Below are 18,357 nucleotides of genomic sequence, written 5' to 3' on the forward strand. Positions count from 1 at the left end.
CCGCCCCCGCTTTGTGATTGGCTGAGAAGGGGTTCCACTCGTGCGAGGCTCCGGGCTACGCTGCTGCTCTTTGGCTTGGAGGCAGTTGGGGAGATGGCGGGCGTAGGCACTAACGCGTTGCTTTCTTTTCGTCCTCTGGAAGGGAAGGGTGGCTCGCTGGCTCTTCGGCTCCTTTAATGTTTCGAAACTTCAGTCAAAATGGCTCGAATAAATAAATAATAGGAATTGTATGGTGTTTCGGGATCTTTTTCTTCCGTTACTTTAGGGTTTGGCAAATTGCCCTCCTTATAAAGGCACCTCGTGGGCTAAAAGAATCGGCAGAGCTCGAAGGAGTTTGGGGTTTCTTGGAATATGGAGGCACAGCATGTGTCTCCAGTGTCCCTGCATAGATAGGCACATGCCTGGCTCGCTTAAGACACTGCATAGAGTCTCTATTCTCAACAACGGTGGCTCTCGCGGGTAGAGAATTATTTTTGCATATTTGTAAATGGAATCTCTGCTATTCTGTTGTTCTGCTCCTTTGGGCCTTTTGTCCTTCCCGGCTGTGATGCTTTGTGGTTTATATTTCTTATGCGTCGTCGTTTTACTTTTGGTCATGTCCGCACCTCTTAACAAAATCTGATCTGAAATGGTGGGAGTCGGAATCAATGAAAGTTTCTCAGGGAATCAAGCCGGTAGCATCAGGTTTTGCTACTTTTCAAGACGGCTGCTCATCCAGGGGGTGGGTGACTTTGTGTGGGTTTTTTAATTTTGATTTTTAGTTGTTTCGTTTTTTATTAAGTGGTTTTTTAGTTTTTTATACTGTAAGCCACTTTGTGATCATCGGGTGAAGGGCGGCATGTAAATTTAATAGGACAATAAATAAATTCCATAGATTAATAATAAGTAATACTGTACCAACAGCCATGGCTCTAACATCAAGATACATGTAGCACCCAATGTGTGGAATGCACTTAATTGTGATAAAATGTTTTAAATGCGTTTTTGTTTGAATGGTTTACTACTTTGCTACTGTCCGCTCTGGGTTCCTCTGGGAGGAGGGAACAGAATAGATATGTAATAAATAAATAATAAGCAAACAAAAACCTCCAGCCTTTTCCCCACCCGTTTTGTATTAACATCCAGTCTGTTGAACAGTTCTGACTACTTCAAAGCTTACTGACAAAAGTTGGTCGTAACAATGCTACAGACCATACTGTGTGTGGCTTTTTGGTGGTTTTTCCTCTCTAATGGATCAACACAGCTACCTACAATTGTTGTTTCTCTGCAATGTCCACAATAGCTGGGTTAGCACCTTTCATATTTATTTATTTATTTATTTATTACAATTATATCTCACCTTTCTTCCAGAGAGCTCAAGATGACATTCATGCTTCTCCCTTTTTTCCAATTTTATCCTCACAGCAAGACTGAGACTGAGAGACAGGGACCCAGGGCAAGGTCGCACCCAGTGAGCTTTGTGACTGAGTGGGGATTTGAACCCTGGTCTTCCAAGTCCTCTTCCAGCACTACACCACACTGGTACCACCAGGCATACATAGCCTCCGGAGATATATTCCATGTTTCTTCGCTGACTGTTCTGTTTTCTTTCTTTCTTTCAGTAGCATACAAGTCAAAATGTACATATCTTAGTCTATATACTTGCTTGATAAAATAAATGAATGTGCTCCTGCTTTCCTGCATCATGGCCCATGAGTACAAAAGCACTAGGATAATCTTAAAATTAATGTTAATATTTACAGTTAACCTGTATTCTAACACATCTCATGGGTAGTAAGTCTTTTACTGTAACTGTAATCCGTTATTCTTCCAGCTTAAATGTGATGTAGATGTGAAGTTCTGGAGCTCAACAGTAGAGCACATATTTTAAGAAGTTAAATAATTTCACATAGCTTACCCACAATTCAAAACAATTTTCCATTACAAAAATACACTAAAACAGCCATAAAAGCCCAAACAGCAGAGAGAGAGAGAGAGAGAGAGAGGAGAAGAAGTACAAACAGCTATCAAGAACAATTTAATGGTAGCAATTAGAATCATGTCAAAAAGGAAGCAACCACTTAGGGATCAAAAGTGTTCCTAAAAAAAAGGAAGATTGTGACCATCCTACGGAAGACCATTATAATTTTTTTTATTGCATTTTTATCCCACTCTTTAACCAAAAATAGGCTCCCAGAGCAATTTACAAGTGACAATGATAAGACAGCCCCTGCCTTTAGGCTTACAATCTAAAGAAACAGAAACTGCATTTCAATTTTTGCAATGTAAAAGAAATAGACATAATGAAGGGGAGGATGAACCACCTTTGAAAAGCAGTTCCAGGTCTCTTGTCCCAGCTAAGCATATTTGGGGGGAAGTGGGGCACACAGGAGACAGTAAGCAGGCAGTTTCCTAAAGGACTTTAAAGCTCAAACATTGAATTTGGCCTGGCAACAAAATAGAAGCCAGCACAGTCGTTTCAAGTAAAGAGTCATGTGCATCTTATATGCAGCCCCCATTAGCCTGGCTTCAGTATTCTGGACCAGTTAAAGTACCCTTCAAAGGCAGCCCTATGTAGAGCACTCCACAGTGATCTAAGCATCATATCACTATAGACCAATGATCTGTATAATTGACAGAGAGCCCAACTATGCTATCACCTGGGCTGCAGTCCTATACAAATGTATTTAGGCATAAGTCCCACTGCATTTAATGGGACTTACTTTAGCCTCAATAGGATTAGACTCTTAAGTTTCATAAACAGTGGAGAATTTTCAGGAAGGTCACAAACCTGGAGTTAGAAGGGGAGTCAGACATGCTGGTGCTCAAAATCCAATACAGTGGTACCTTGGTTGTCGAACGGCTTGGCTCCCAAACAAATCGGCTCCCGAACGCCACAAACTTGGAAGTGTTCCAATTTGCAAACGTTTTTTGGAAGCTGAACTACTGACGTGGCTTCTGCGGCTTCTGATTGAGTGCAGGAGGCTCCTGCAGGCAATCGGAAGCTGCGCCTTGATTTTCGAACAGTTTCGGGAATCGAACGCACTCCCGGAATGGATAAAGTTCGACAACCAAGGTACCGCTGTAGTGGCTACAGAACCACTGTCTGCAAAGTGCTCATGCTCTTTTCTCCCAGGACCTTGAGCTGGAACTATGCAAGCAACAGGTGGACAATGGTGCAGCTTCCAGGCAGTCTCTAGAAACTGCAAGAATCCATGCAGACTGTTCATCCTACCTGCCTGGGCAGAGCAGCTATCCAGCATTGAGAGTAATGAGAAGGGATGGGTTTGAATTGAAGCAAGATTTCAGTTTAGGATGGAAGTAGTGAAGGGAAGGCACTCCTGTCAAGATGCTGTTTAATATCCCCTTAATCTTGGTCCACAGATTTTTCTGTGGCTTTGGAATGCACACAACTTAGATGAGGATCACCTGGTACTCACTTGTCAAAAAAAGGTACTTTCTTAAAAACACACACCACGCACTGGCCTCTTTGAAAGTAATGTAAGTGCAACAAAGACCTGTAACACACCCAAGATAAGTTATCTGACATCTCTCATTTGAATACTATTTTGAATACCATTTGTTTTCTCATTAAAATGCTGGAGAATGGTGGGGTGGAATTCATCATGGCACTAAAAGGGTGTTTTAAAAGATGTAGCACTAGTATGCTCACTCTGTGAAGTCAGTCAAGCTGGACTCTGAAGCACAATGCACAGTGCTCCCCCAGATCAGAACCCCCCTTTTCTGAAATAAATTTTATTTTTGCATTTTCTATTTTACATAAACAAATTCCTTTCCACAACCCTCCTTGACCACTTTTACCTGCTTGACATACGACTTTGAACTGTGATTATGGTTCTTGTTTGCCTGCATAGAGGATGGTGGTATGTGTAGATCAGTAGCTTTTGCATGCCTGCAATATAGCCTACTGTACAAAGGTCGGGGTCACATACATTGTTCCACCCATTTTGCCTCTGGAATGTGTAAGGTTGTCTGCAAGGGAGTGCAACCCGCGACTTAAGAAAAGGTTCCCAGCTTTAGAGCAGCGTGTAATTATGTATGATGATAAAGGAAATGCTCAAGCTCCACCTTTTAAAAATGTTTTCTGCTTGTTAGGTCTAACCGCTCAGAGATAAGACATGTAGGCATAGAGTCTAGACGTTTTTGTTTGATTTATTGTAGAAAAAATGTTGTTAATGCAGTTTAATACATCTAAATTCCATAAAACAAATCCATAGAAATCAGGGTACTGTAAGCATGCAGTCTGCATTTTCTTCTGTTAGATGTTTTGGGCTCACAAAAATAACAACACTTTTTGTTTTCCTTGAAAGCCACTAAAAGCAGAGAGAGAGCAAAACATGCGACACTGTACACATTTGCATAGTATATTTTTACCCAGCATGCCTGTAGAATGCTACACATACGGTATCTATAGAGTAAAAAGAAGAAGGGGCAAATCTGCAAAAAGGAAAACAACTAAATAGAAAATGTCTGTTATTTTGGTTTTGCAAAGGCATTTAATTCCAATATCCACAATGCACCCAAAATGTCTCCCACATGTGGGATAGCCATAATGTCCAGAGAACTCAATGGAAAACAAGTTTGGGTCAGCGCTGAGATATTTTGTACAGATTAGTGTACTTTCCTCAAGGTCTCAGGCTGAGATACTAGATTATTCACATCACACTATTATGCAACAACAAATTCCCGTTTCGGATTCTTTGTGTACACGAGAAGGAGCTCAGGCACAATTTCAGAGGTGATACAAATTTAATTCTAGATGATACATTCCTTGCGGAGGCAGTTACAGACTACCTTCCACTCCCAACTCATTATGGACTCCCAAAAGGAGCATAATGACTTAAATCCTTAGTTTATACTTGGGAGTTTGTTTGTGCAAGTTCGAGTCTTTAAGCAATTGTTACATTTCAAAGGCAAAACTGTTATTACAAGTTGTGTGATATTTCACTGGGATATTTTACTCAATAGGCCAGGCCTGGGGATATAGATGTATTGTGGGATATATTTTTCAGTCTTCCTTTGCAAAAGAGAAAGCGTGAAATTCAAGTGAACACAAAATTGGAGCTCACTTATAAATTGAAATTCTAGAACATGGGGGAAAGAAGTAAGGTCGGAGAACGAAGAAAAACCCAGGCCTGTTGATTCTGAAAAGCTAATTCACACTGAGTTTATTGGATACACTTTCGTGGCAAATAAGGAAATTGCTTGGCTCTGAAATGAACTGGTGAAGAAGTCTAATGCAGTAAATCGAAGTGCTGGAAAATGCAGATCAATTTCTTAATCTGGAACCAATGATTTACCCAACTCCCTCCCCCCCCAAAAAACACACCCAAACCCCTACAATGGCAGATCCAGCAATGTAAATGTAATTTTGTGCTATTTCAAATGTGCTTTTTTCTAGCTCCTTCATATTTTTGGCAAAATATATTTTTCTGTAATTTTATAATGTACAATATAATGTCTTGAGACTTCGTTTGATTTTTCTACTGCTAATACGAAATTACAATAAATAATAGAGCTATTTTTTTAAAAAAAGTGTTAATAAGACATATGATGAATACTTGCGAGATCTCTGGGGATAGATCCTGAGATTACTTAGCACTGGGCATAATGTTTAGTCATAGAACTAAAACATTTAAAGGAGCCATTTTCAGCAGTGAGACTTTAGTAGGTGATAGAAGCTGGAGAATCCAATCCCCGAAATTGCAATGCGCAGGCCATTGATTGGAAATTCTAGTGATTCTTGTGCTCAAAAAGGCAAATCTATTCAGTAATACTAATGAGATGCAAATGTTTTCCACAGTAGCTATCTTCTTTTCCACTACAGTTTAAAATACAATAGCTACTAAAAAAGAATTATAAATTATGTTTAAAATTGTTTTCCCCCTGTCACCTTGAAAATGCTTCCTTTAGATCAAAGGAATTGATGTAAAGAGGAAGTTTTTCTATGCTAGTTATCTGAAAAAATATTCCACAAATTTCAGGAAAAAAATAGTGTCTTCATTATTTATAACTAAATAAATTTCATCCTAGTTTGAGTCTAGAGCCCTTTGTCCAAATCCATTCCTTTAGGTATTTTCTACTCTTTTTCGACATTGTATGTTTTGGATCTGAAAGAATACGTAATACCAAGTCAGTTAGTTTGTTTAACTTGTCGTTCTTAAAATGTGGGCCTTCTTTGTGGTAACAAAAGGGAACAGTGTTGCTTTTGCCAAATTTGATACTGGCTAGGCTAATATTGTTGTAATCCATCTAGCCACTAAAATCTGGAGTGGATCATAGAATAAGTGTTTTGATGATTGTATGTCTATTGGTTTTTTTAAATAAAAAATTAAGGTAATGATGAATCATGGGGGAGGAGGTGGAATCAATTGTAGTAGCACTCCTTTTAACCAAGCAATCATGCAAATTAAATTAAATACAAATCTGCATGAATTACATCATTTCCGTTTCAAATAAATTTCCAACTTTTCAATTCAGTGGCCAATGTATGAAATATATTGTGGATATAATTTAATAAAAAGGGCTTTGCCTTATGTTTTATTAATTTTGGACTTCTAAAGAATCGTGAGCATCATGGAGGCCAAATAGAAACCACTGCAAAACTATAGCACAACAAAACAATGGAAACTTACGGGCCTTGAATACCCCAATCAAAAACAAACTTTTAAAGAAAGAGTACTTAGATTTAAACAAGCTTTGGAACTACACATCTTAATCCTAATTCAATGAGATTACAAGGATTCTAAAACAAAGCAGAAGACTCCTGTTGGCAGCTCTAGAGATAGAAATCATGTACTCAACAGCAGAAAATCCCTGGTTTCAAGTACTGTACTCTGGCGTTAAATAATGTAAGATGAAGCAGCAGGATTGTGGCAGAGAGACTCACAGCTTTCATATTCATTTCCTATACGGAAGGTACTTTCTGTGCAGAAAAAGTATTCTGTTTAAAGTAGCTTCTCTGTCCTCAAACTGAATTTGAAGTGCAGTTGTGGGTCTGTGTAACTACCATTATATGACAAACAATCTGTATTGTTCAAAATACAGCTACTAGGCTATTGACTAGGACTGGTGGCTGGAACAGTATTTCAGCAATCATTAAAGTCCTTAACTAGCAACCGTTGTCAGGCACAATTCAAAGTCCTGGTGCTTAGCCATAAAGCCCATATATGGCTTGGGACAAGGTACTGAAAGAACGCCTGCTCCCTGGTCAGCCTGTCTGAGCAAATATACTTTTTGAAGACTCTCCCAGCCAAAAACAATAGCTCTCCTTTCCCTTTTCTAATGAGAGACAAGCTATCTGAGGTAAGGTGCAGTGGCCAGAGGAAAATCTTGGTAACTTTTGTTAGTGAAATTTCCTCCCCAGGGTGGTTCCGCTGTCACCAACACACTTACCCTTATTTGGCACAAGGCAGTATTGATGTATGGAAGTGAGAGCTGGACCATAAAGAAGGCTGATCGCCGAAGAATTGATGCTTCTGAATTACGGTGCTGGAGGAGACTCTTGAGAGTCCCATGGACTGCAAGAAGATCAAACCTAGCCATTCTTAAGGAAATCAGCCCTGAGTGCTCACTGGAAGGACAGATCCTGAAGCTGAGACTCCAATACTTTGGCCACCTCATGAGAAGAGAAGACTCCCTGGAAAAGACCCTGATGTTGGGAAAGATGGAGGGCACAAGGAGAAGGGGACGACAGAGGAGGAGATGGTTGGATAGTGTTCTCGAAGCTACCAGCATGAGTTTGACCAAATTGCGGGAGGCAGTGGAAGACAGGAGTGCCTGGCGTGCTCTGGTCCATGGGGTCACGAAGAGTTGGACATGACTAAACGACTAAACAACAACAACAACATAAATATAATAATTGTCCCAGCTTTTACATTTTTAAATTGAACTCTTTTTAGCTGTGGTGTTTATTGTATGTTTGGATTTTTTTTTCTTTTACTATGCATTTTTATTTTGGTGTAAACTGCCCAGGGACCATAGCTGAAGAGCACTGTACAGATTTATTTAAATTACATATCTCAAACCCCATGGAGAGAAAAGCTCTTGGCTAATGAGAAACCTGTCAATACTAGGGCTGCAACCTTTAATTGTTTAGTTAAATAAAGCAATGCTGGGGGAACCTGTGGCCCCCCTCCAACTCTCATTGCTCAGTCAGCATGGGCTATGGTCAGGGATTATGGGAGTTGTAGTCGAACATCATCTCAAGGGCCACAGATTCCCCAGCCTTGATCTAGAATAAGAAGTATGATTTTCTTCTTCTTCAAAACTATTGTTTCATAGTCATTCACAAAATTATGCTAGTTTTATTAGCTTGATGGTGGAGATTTAAACTAATGTTGATGTCTAAAAATATTGTAATGATTACAAACATTTGTTTAACTGGATGGCAGCAGCATACAAAATTTACTTAATATAGTACTGCTGTAAACGCTTTCTTCTTACTCATTTTTTTTTGAGGGGGGAGAGGATCCATTGCAATAGCCCTTCTTTTCCAAGTAAGGGCACCCAGACCGAGGGAACATCCCATGGCCAGTTCTAAATGGTATTTTAAAAACAGGGAGGGACGGGAAAATAAGGGCAAGATGACATGCAGCAAAGGTAACTCTGTAAATTCTTAAAATGGTTTATTGGAAAATGCCCTGATTCAATACACTTCATGTTTGTACTTGCACAAAAACCTCTGGTTTGAAGGAGTTTCGTTAGTGTAGATGTAGCTCCTTTAAATCAGAAATTGAGGGTGAGAAGCAGTCAAGAGGTAGGTAGCAGAAATAGCAAGAGACAATATTCTTGTTAGGAAACTTAAAGTGGGTGAACTGAGTGCAAGATGAAGCAATTCAAAGTGAAACTCCCTGACCTGGACATTTTTTTTAGACCCAAGTGTCGTATTTTATTTTGGATTTTAAAGCAGATACACTTTAAACTCAAAGTGGAGCTTTACTGATCCAGTTATTCTTATGAGGTTTTTGCTGCAGGGTTGACTTTCATAAACTGTATGGCTACAAAACATTATCCATTTTTGAATGTACATGCCATGAGAAAACTGTTTTAACTACACAAGTTGCAAAAGAACCCAACAATCAGATCTTTAAAATACAGTTTGGCAAAGCAATCAAGGCAGAGGGAAACAACCCATGTAACAAGGTAACTTTGATATACTCGATTCAATTGTTGGTGCAGCACCCCAATTGGCACAAATGCCCTGCCAGCACCAAGAGTGCAACCAATGCATTTGTCTGCTTTTAAAATCTGTACGCAGATGTATGCTAAGGCCATCATATCAAGACAGTCCCACCCCCAGAAAAACAAAGCCAACCCTCAAATGCTTTAAAATGGAAACAATTCTTAAAACACTCTGAAATACCTGTATATAGACCGATTGGTATAAGAAGCAGCGTAACAGGATCGTAATAAGGTCTTATATTAAAAGCAGGAAATTATTCATGCACCTCAATCCTTTGCATATTCCTATGGGCGTAATTCATACAATTCAGTGCAGCTTACTCCCAAAGTCAAATGTGCACAGAATTGTAGCCATAGCCTTATTTATTTGGGTCTCCATTAATTTTTTACAGAAAACCAATGCAGGGCGGAGGAGGAGATAACGTAGGCTTTTAATGTTCACGTAGGTAATAACCAGTGTTTTTCTTTTTTCTTTTAAACAGTGCATTTAAAGAAACACCATTTTTAAAAAGGCATTCACCCAAACTGAAAATGTGATACAATATGGGCTCAATTCAGTCCACTATGGGAACAGTGTTCGCATGTGGAGAGATCACCACCTCAGAACGTAACAGTGCTGTTCCCTCTGAACATTTGGAGGCAACACTTAGGGTCATTACAAGGGATGGACACCTCTGTGCTATACCTCTGGCCAGCCTTCCCACCTCTGCTTGCCCAAAGAACGCATTCTCAGATCTTGCATTTTTTGGCCAGGTGGGAAATGTGAGATCTGCACTCGTAATAAACTAGGTGAAGCCCAACGTAAACTGTTCCTTTTTGGTGCTTCTCTTTGCTATGAGTACAAATTAAGAAAACCACTGATAAAATCCACCATAGTTATTTCTTGTGTAGGCATTATCTGAGTGTGAACCAGTTGCAGGCACCAGCAAGTAAAACTTAAGGAAGTTGGCACCATTCAGATAGCATTTTTACTAGACAGCATAACAAAAAAGACTCTCTATCAAACGGACTAGTAGACAAAAGTATTTTTGCAGCCTGAGAAGATAATGAAGGTTTAGGATTCTTTCCACTGTGTGGATCTTTACTTTTTACTAGATTGTCAAAGAGGACTTAGGGGGAGGCGGGAAGTTCCCAAAGGCTTTAAAACTAATTTATTTTCTTTCTGAAATGCTAAAAGCATAATCTCATTTACTAGGGAAAATACATTTGAGTGCCATTGCAGCGATCCACCATAAAATGCAAATATCTTCAAGCAGTTAAATGGTCTGGTCAATAATGTTACTAGAGAATAAAGAGCATTCTAGTCTAGATCTACATATTTCAGTGCATTCATGGCAATTAATACTTTAATGAGGACATAAAAGGAACTTGTAAAACTTTTAAGAAATGTTTTTTTCCTAATGCCTTCTCTTTCATGCAGATGAATATGCAGTACATGTAATCAAGACATAAAAAGTACTGTAAAAGGCTCCATTGGGCTATAGCATAAAATGTGGCAGATCATGCTGCCAGTTCGGTGCCCAGTACTGAAGCAATCACTCAGGCCGAACTCAATGAAACTGCAATGATATCCACACTTGCTTGGTGTGTCCTCTTTACAATACATAACTAGAGCAGAAATCACTACCAAAGGATTTGGGGGTGGCTGCCTCTGGGATGAATTTCAAAAAAAGAGAGAACTAGGCAGCTTCATAGAGAAGTCTATGAACGGCTACCAGCCAGGGTAGCAAAATGGAAGATTCATGTTCAGAGGCAGTGTACCTCTGAAAATCACATGTTGTAGGGAAGCCCATCACCTTCATGTCCTATCTGGCTTGCAAGAACAACTAAACATTGTAGGAAACTGAATGCAGGACTCGACGCACTCAGTAAGGAAATTCTTATGTTCTTAATGCCCTTGGACTTAACTTCTGGGTTAATTGCACAGGGCTGCACTCAGCATAATTCCCCTTGCAGGGAAGCAGTTTCTGCAGTTTCCTCCTTTCGTGCTCCTTCAAAGTCCATTCTGGAAGGGCAGAGGACTCTCCAGAACAGAATGAGAAGACACATGGCGGGCTACAAGCGAAAGGGGCAATTGGCTAATTTGCCTTCTCCACTCCTTCCTCCAGGCAGGGAGCTTCTGATGGATCTGGGTGCCTTCCATGAATGGAATCCCTTCCATTCATGGAGGGGACTCTCTGGATTTACTCCATAGCACTGAGGGCTAAGGCTGAGTTGATCAAAGACTACAAATATGTCCCTCACCTTATGTTCTCTTGCCCTGTTCCTTGTTTTAGCTATTCAGACATCTATTATCTGCCTGTTTCCAAATAGTGAAGTATTAACTCCACTTGTAGCCTTAGAAGAATCTTCCTCAGCAACTCTACTTTGGGCTGTACGTTACGCTTTAAAATCATTCATATTATGAATATTGGATGAACTTGGTTTTCAGACCCTCACACCAAGAGTTACTCAAGGGGGATAAATAAAAGAAGCATTTTAGTCAATTTGCCCCAAGCAGACTGCAAGCCAAACATTTCGGGGCAAATTGCTTTTGAAACCTATTTTAACGGTGACTCTTGTAAAGAAAACATAAGGGGAAAACTAAGACTTACATTTTCAACAGTTAATTTTGATGTTAAAAAGTAGGAGTGCCATCTTCTAAAGAGTGATCCTACTCTGTTTTCCTTCTAAAAACATAACTTGTAAATCTTTGAGTTGCAATTACAGGTTAGATTTATTTGAATATTTCTAAAAATATAATCTCTGGTTGTAATGCATAATCCACATAGACTTTCTCCCTCGTTTATCAGGTTGTTGCTTTCACTTGTGAGAAACAGACACAATTTGTGGCAAATGTTTCCATGTTGCTTGGTGAAGTGCAGGTTTTTATAACACGGAAAGCATAGTTTATAGTATTTGTTATGTGGCTGGATATGCCCCATGCAAGGGCGAAGGGACACAATGGAGTGGTAATTGGAGCATTTGTGTGCTTTTTGGCACAGCACTGAAGGGGAAAGCTCAGAGCCAAGAGGAACTGTAGAAGAAAATGATGCTTTCAATTTGTCCTCCATACTTAAAATGCACAAATATTACACAATGCAACCATGCACTAGTTTCTATCCAAGTTGGTACTAATATAATTCCACTAATATTTTACTCTGGCTTGAGATTCTTCCAGTGGTTTAAAAGCTGATGAGCATAGTTGAAATTTATAAGTTTAAAAGCTGATGAGCATAGTTGAAATTTATAAGTTGGACAGTTTTACGGTTCTGATCAGCAGGATAATTGTGACCAGAAGGTGACAGAATGACAATAAATTGGCGTGATTCAGGTTATTAGAGCTGAGAGATGTACAAGGCTCTTGCCCTTTTCTCTGTCCTTTGCAGCAATTAGACATGGATGTGTCCAACTAATCACAGTTTCCTGTTTTGTCTGACCCAGGAAAACCTGGTTAGGAGGTTTGGAATAAGCCAGGAAACACAGGGTTTGGAAGTGTCTTAAGATCCTGGCTTGTTCATAACCTGGTAACCACAGTTTCTGCAGTTCAGATGAAATGGAAAACTGTGATTAATTGGAGGGTTTCAGGTTTAAATTGCTATAAAGGGATGAGTGAAGGATACATATGCACAGAGAAAATTATTATGCACATCTCAGCATTTTGGTATGTGGCCATTTTTAAGTGTTGTTTTTCTAGGTTTGAGAACAGTGAAAGTACTAATGCAAGGAGTCCTGTTTTTAAAATCCCAGAATGAAAAATGATAAATCTTTATAACAAAATTAATTTACTTATACTGGGTAAAAGGCATGCGTGCCATTGTAAGACATAGGTCTGACAGCAAGAAAAGTGCCATTTTAAAAAGCAAATAAAGCAGAAAATGAAAACAAGTGTTCATTTGACACAAGGCAGCAAAATATCTGAAGTATTGAAATCACCAGTTATATAATTTTATAGTGAAAAGTATAGGCACAATTCCTAGGTTTGTAGCAAGACTGCTGAAAAAGGTCATTTTGATGAGGAAAACTTTCAAGTTTGCCTACAGTCCAGACCTATAAAAATCCATGTTTCCCTCCAGCCAGTTAGAAATAATCACACTATCAATAAACATATATTTCCCAAAGGGCATTTCCAGACAATACTCTTTTGTGCAGCCACTGCACAGCTACTCATTTCCTTCAGGGTATCCTGATATTTTTTCTTAACAAAACCACTTCAGCTGTTGGCATATCTCATTTTCCCTGCACTCAAAGCACAGTGTTTTGTTGCAGGCAAAAACAAGATTCTTCCCCCAGCTAGCCTATCAATTACAATACCAAGTGCGGTATAGAATTTGGCAGAACAAATTTCAGTGGCACAAACAGAGGGACAGAGCCTTTAATAGGAGTAGTGATAAATAACAACTTCTCCATCTTCCAGATTTCCATCATTTCGTGGATTTTTTAGAAAGTTTAAATTTTCTAAGTTACTCTCTTTTATGGAGGCCCTGAGCTTCCTCTTTAACAGCTCAATCAAAACAACATGTATACTCAGAAGTAAGTCCCACTGTGTTGGGTAGGGCTTTTGTCCTAGTGTGTTCAGGACTGCAGCCTAAAGTGCCCTTAAAAAAGTATGTTTGCGCAAAGCTTCCCTCAAGGAAGAGCAATGAATTAAAACCAAGGGAGGTTTAACTTCAAGCTTCCAGGACTAAGCCAGAAAAATTCACGGTACATTCTAAGTCTAGGTGATTCCTTTCAGAACTAACGTTTCTTATACAGTACGTGCCTTATCTGTGTTCAACAGTGAACTCTGTCACAGTTAGTAGTTCCAATAATCATATGGCTCTTTGAGACTGATTTTATAAATTCTATATATATAATTTAGTAACACACACACACACACACTATTCACATTTCAGTCTAGGAATCAGACATGTACATTATTTTATATTTAGTTACTCCTGAAGAACTATCCCTAGTGAGTAAGAAGCTCTTGGAAATTATTTCAGCTTAGACCTAGAAACTCAACTTTGCACAGACATAGAAACCACCTGATTCTTCCCTGGAGCATCTTGATATAGGTATTTTGTACCATTTCCACTACATCAGTGGTGACTAACCAGGGCCACTCCAGATGTTGCTGAATTGCAATGCAAATCCCATCAGCCCCAGCCAGCATGGTCAATGGCCAAGGATGATGGGAGTTGTAGTTCAACATTATGGAGGGCTATGGTTAGCCACCCTATCCTACAGCAAATTCTCACTATTTCTTGTACCTTTAGCACCCCTCTTTTCTTTTAAAGTTTGTGTGTGCTTCCTGTCTCTAGCACTGCAGCGCACCTCTCTTAAAAAGGGAGGTAAACAGCTACCCCTCAGCAGCTTTCCTTGTATGGAGCTGAGATTAGAAGAACCACAAGTATTACACTCAGAATACCGTCCCCCTTTTAGAATTGTCTGGAAAAGACCTAAAATTTTGGTTTTTAATGTATTCCACACTGCCGCATTCCAATGGTTACTTTAACATTGTTAAAAGATTTGGAGAAAATAAACATTTCCATTGCCCTATTATAAATATCCAAAGTTGTAGAGCACATGCTATTGTTAGGCAGAGTGAGGCAGCTGCATCAGGCATCAGATACTGTGGGATGGAGGTGCCCTTGAATATTCTTCCTCAGTTCCCTGGCCATTCCCCTCTGCTGGGGATCAGAATTATGTGTGCCAAATTACCAGTCATGCACCCCCTAAACTAGCAGTAGAGGATACTGTCACGTTGCCAGTGCCCAGTCAGCTGGGAGGAACCATCTTGTTCTTTGCCTCAGCAAAATGTCTTTGGCCAACCTTCTGCGTGGATGCTATGATATTCGGTCATTCATAGAGTGATTCATCTATAGAGCTTCTACATGTATGGGTGTCCCCACTCATTTCAATGAAGAACCAGCCTTGTACACACAAAGAACATGTGTGTGTGTGCAGACCTTCCTTTTACACTTAAATGCATGAGGAGAACCAAACCCAAGCAGGAACTCTGCATATGTACTGCAGCACAAATGGAATCTGGATCAAGATGGAAGACTGTAAGGCATGACTTTATATAGGGTTTTTGATGAAGTATTTTTTGCTGTATGTGAGAGGTGATGCATTCAGACCAGGAAAAAATAGCTTCAAACGTCATACTTTATAACACAATATAGAAAATGGTTTGTCATTCTCCAGAAAGCGCCTGAGAACAAGTCCTCAAATTTTAGGGGCATCCTCACTAAAGCACTGCTCCTGAAGTGCTTCAGTTGGAATTATCTTTGTTCATTTTTTGTGCAAAACCGTCATGCCACTATGGTCTGTTGACAAATCACTGAGCAATGTGCTCTTAAATCTTTGGTAGGAAAAATGATGATACCATAGTTCTTCTGGATATATTAATACACACGTTGAAGCCCTAGTATGAATGCATCTTCTTTTTCCTCCCTGTGAGTGCAAGGCCAATTTGTTGTTGACCCAAGTAGAACATTAAGATGGTTATGAGCTTTGTGCCTGATACAGATTATTAGTAGTGCTTAAGCATTGTTAGCCAACGAAATAAACAATAACCAAATTCCCAAAGTGTCCACATCTTCCAACGAGTGAACAAGCCCTGCTCACACCTTCACAAGACCTGGGTGCAGGGAGAGGGGATCAGGGCTCTACACATGTAGAACTGTACATGCAATTAGGGACTTGGATTGCGCCAGAAGAGCCTTCAGCAAAACAGCCACACCTTATGCTTAGCATGTGATAGCCGAGGCAGGGCCAGCTAGCAAAATCCCACGCATCCACTTCACACACTTCAGAGGTGTGACTGGGATTAAAGGAGCATGTTTCCAGGACAGTGAATGTGTGCCCACATCCTCCACCACTACCACATTAAAAATGGTTAGGCTTCTTCACTCCTAGTTTATTTAAAGTTCCTGAAATAGTTCTATATTGTCATTAGCAAAATGCAAAAAAACTATCGACATCATACAGTTTGCTGCAATGCATATGCTGGGTGGAGAGAGAAAAAACTCATCCCATACAGATCGCTCATCGTTTTTGGCACTATTGACTGCTTACATTTGGTTAATCTGAAATAAATACATTAAAATTGTTTTATTTTTATCCGTATTTATCTATCTATATAAATTCACCTTCTGATAAACAAGTTCTATAGCTTTTATTTATTTTGCTTATAATGGTTTCATTATTCTTCATTATTTTATTTTATTTTATTTTTAAACTGACCGCAACATGCTCAGGTTGACTTTCCAGTCAATTTCGCCCAAATTCCAACAGGAATTGGTTTATAAATTGGTTCCAACTGGAACTGGTCATTTGGAATTTCCAGTGCAGGAAATCATTTTATATGCGCTTCAACAGGTAATCCTAAATTACAAATTGATGTGTCTAATAGTGTCTAATGAAGAGAAAAGGTACTGATTCTAAAATTAAATCTCTACACTGGAAATAAAACACATCTAAAGTGACTGGGCAAACTATCTTCTTCCTAAACATATGAAGGGCATGATCTGTATGTTTCACCCCTTTTTATATAGCATTAAACGGTGGCAGCCTGTAAGCATAGTAAAAACCATGCCGCAGCTGCCGAATCAAGTTGATTCGTTTGGCCTAGCTATGTTATGGCAAGTTGGCAACGGACGAGTACCATTTCCCCCCAGGTTCTTGTATTCAAAGCCTATGTCGGGAATCATGGCTGTATCCTCCAGGAGACCCTCTGTTTCTGTGAGGTTTGTAGGAGTCCTGGTATGAGTCGGAGTACTCTTCTTCCACAAGCGGGTAATGATCTCGGCTGTGTTGGGAACTGGAAGACAAGCGGTTCCTGCTCTTCCGAGCTCTTTCGTTGTGGTAGTTTTCATCAGAGGTCATTAGGCTCCGTCGTTCAATTGGAGAGTTCTCAGTAGAATGATTGCTATGCCTCATTCGTTGGCTCTATAAATAGTAAAGAATTCAAGGTTTTTTTAAAAAAAACAACAACAACAACAACGGGGTGTGAGGGGAGTTGGGAGAAACAATTTCATTTCGCTCCTTCTGAATTAGTTGCATTCTTGTTCTGAGAGGGCCTTCAGAATCCATATGCTCCCATCATTCATTTAAGAGACATTTGGCTGCTATTTTGTATACTTGGGAATACAGTCTGGTTTCAAAGCTGATGTGAGAAAACAGTGGAGCGTGATGTCTTCTATACGACATTATTTTAAAACATTTGGCAGGGAGAAGGGATTCTCAACAGGAGGCTCAGGATTCAGGTTCAGGATACATTGCCTGATGAGGAATTTTAAGACTTGTATTTTTAGTCTGTGATCTTTTGGAAATTCAAAATAAGACCTCCTCCAAAATGCAGCTCTTAACACACTTTCTTGTTCAGCATATACTAATAGAGCTTACCCTTCCTTCAATTGCAATTCTCATCCTATTCTTCATAGGCTTCATCAATATTTTTATTATTATTTCTGAACTACTTTACCCAAATGAAATTTAAGACCATCGGATATATGGAATGTTTCACTGGTGCTGTTTTCCCTCTGTTTAACTCTCCACACTGGATTGAAGTGGGTAAAATAGCTAAGCTGTTATTTTTGTAGTCAATTCAATGGTCAGTAGCAGCTAGTAGGCATACTGCAGGCATTTTTTTTTCAAGGTAGTCAGAGTACTTTCTTTGCAGAGATCATTAGCTTCCTTGGAAAACTATAATGAGTTCCCAAGGTCCTATGGCAGGAAGCAACACTAGTCATACTGGCTTGAAACTTGTTTAAATACGTAGAACACCCACACTCTTATTGTGTTCTGCCTAGAATTGAACCTCAGCCTCATGCAATCATACCCACTGTAGCAACGTCTTCTGTTAATTACTCAGAAGACCTTGAAATGTGGCTCCTGCAGTGTCCCAGCCCATTGTTAGCATGGATGAAGTTGACTCAGTATTTAAACAAAGTGGGCCCTTATCTAGACTCCCTTACACCTAACAGAATCCTATTTAGACTGCGTCACCAGTCACTGCAACATATCTCAGATCGATACATACTAGCTTAAGTTTATATATATATGCCTAAATGGTATGTGCCTAAATAATTTGCTTTGTCCACATCCTTTTGGATTTGCATAGCATCAAAGTTCAAGAGAAGGGGCTAACCAACACAAAGACACTGGAAAATGAAACATTTTCACATAAAAAAACAAGCGTGTGTGCAC

General features: G+C 39.5%; 1 protein-coding gene and 2 long non-coding RNA genes across 6 annotated transcripts in view; 2 read left to right on the top strand and 1 right to left on the bottom strand.

Moving 5' to 3' along the window:
* Positions 1–18,357, top strand: part of LOC310833604 — a 221,273-nt gene that overhangs the window by 24,072 nt on the left and 178,844 nt on the right. The window lies entirely within an intron of this gene.
* On the top strand, positions 351–5,523 carry LOC310833839. The gene is made up of 2 exons (XR_014558959.1): positions 351–459; positions 1,405–5,523. It is a non-coding gene; the product is annotated as an uncharacterized lncRNA (long non-coding RNA).
* The window catches only part of CACNB4 (calcium voltage-gated channel auxiliary subunit beta 4), a 133,467-nt gene continuing 119,246 nt past the window's right edge, over positions 4,137–18,357 (bottom strand). For all 4 annotated transcript variants that reach the window (XR_014557656.1, XR_014557657.1, XM_083710319.1 and 1 more), the window contains one exon: positions 4,137–17,097. Coding sequence is in view for 2 of the 4 variants with exons in the window: in XM_083710319.1 (XP_083566445.1) it covers positions 16,837–17,097 (261 nt within the window). In the remaining 2 variants the exon portion in view is untranslated. The remainder of the gene's footprint in view (positions 17,098–18,357) is intronic.

This window comes from Podarcis gaigeae (genome assembly GCF_964106915.1).
Source record: "Podarcis gaigeae genome assembly, chromosome: 1".
Classification (NCBI taxonomy): domain Eukaryota; kingdom Metazoa; phylum Chordata; class Lepidosauria; order Squamata; family Lacertidae; genus Podarcis; species Podarcis gaigeae.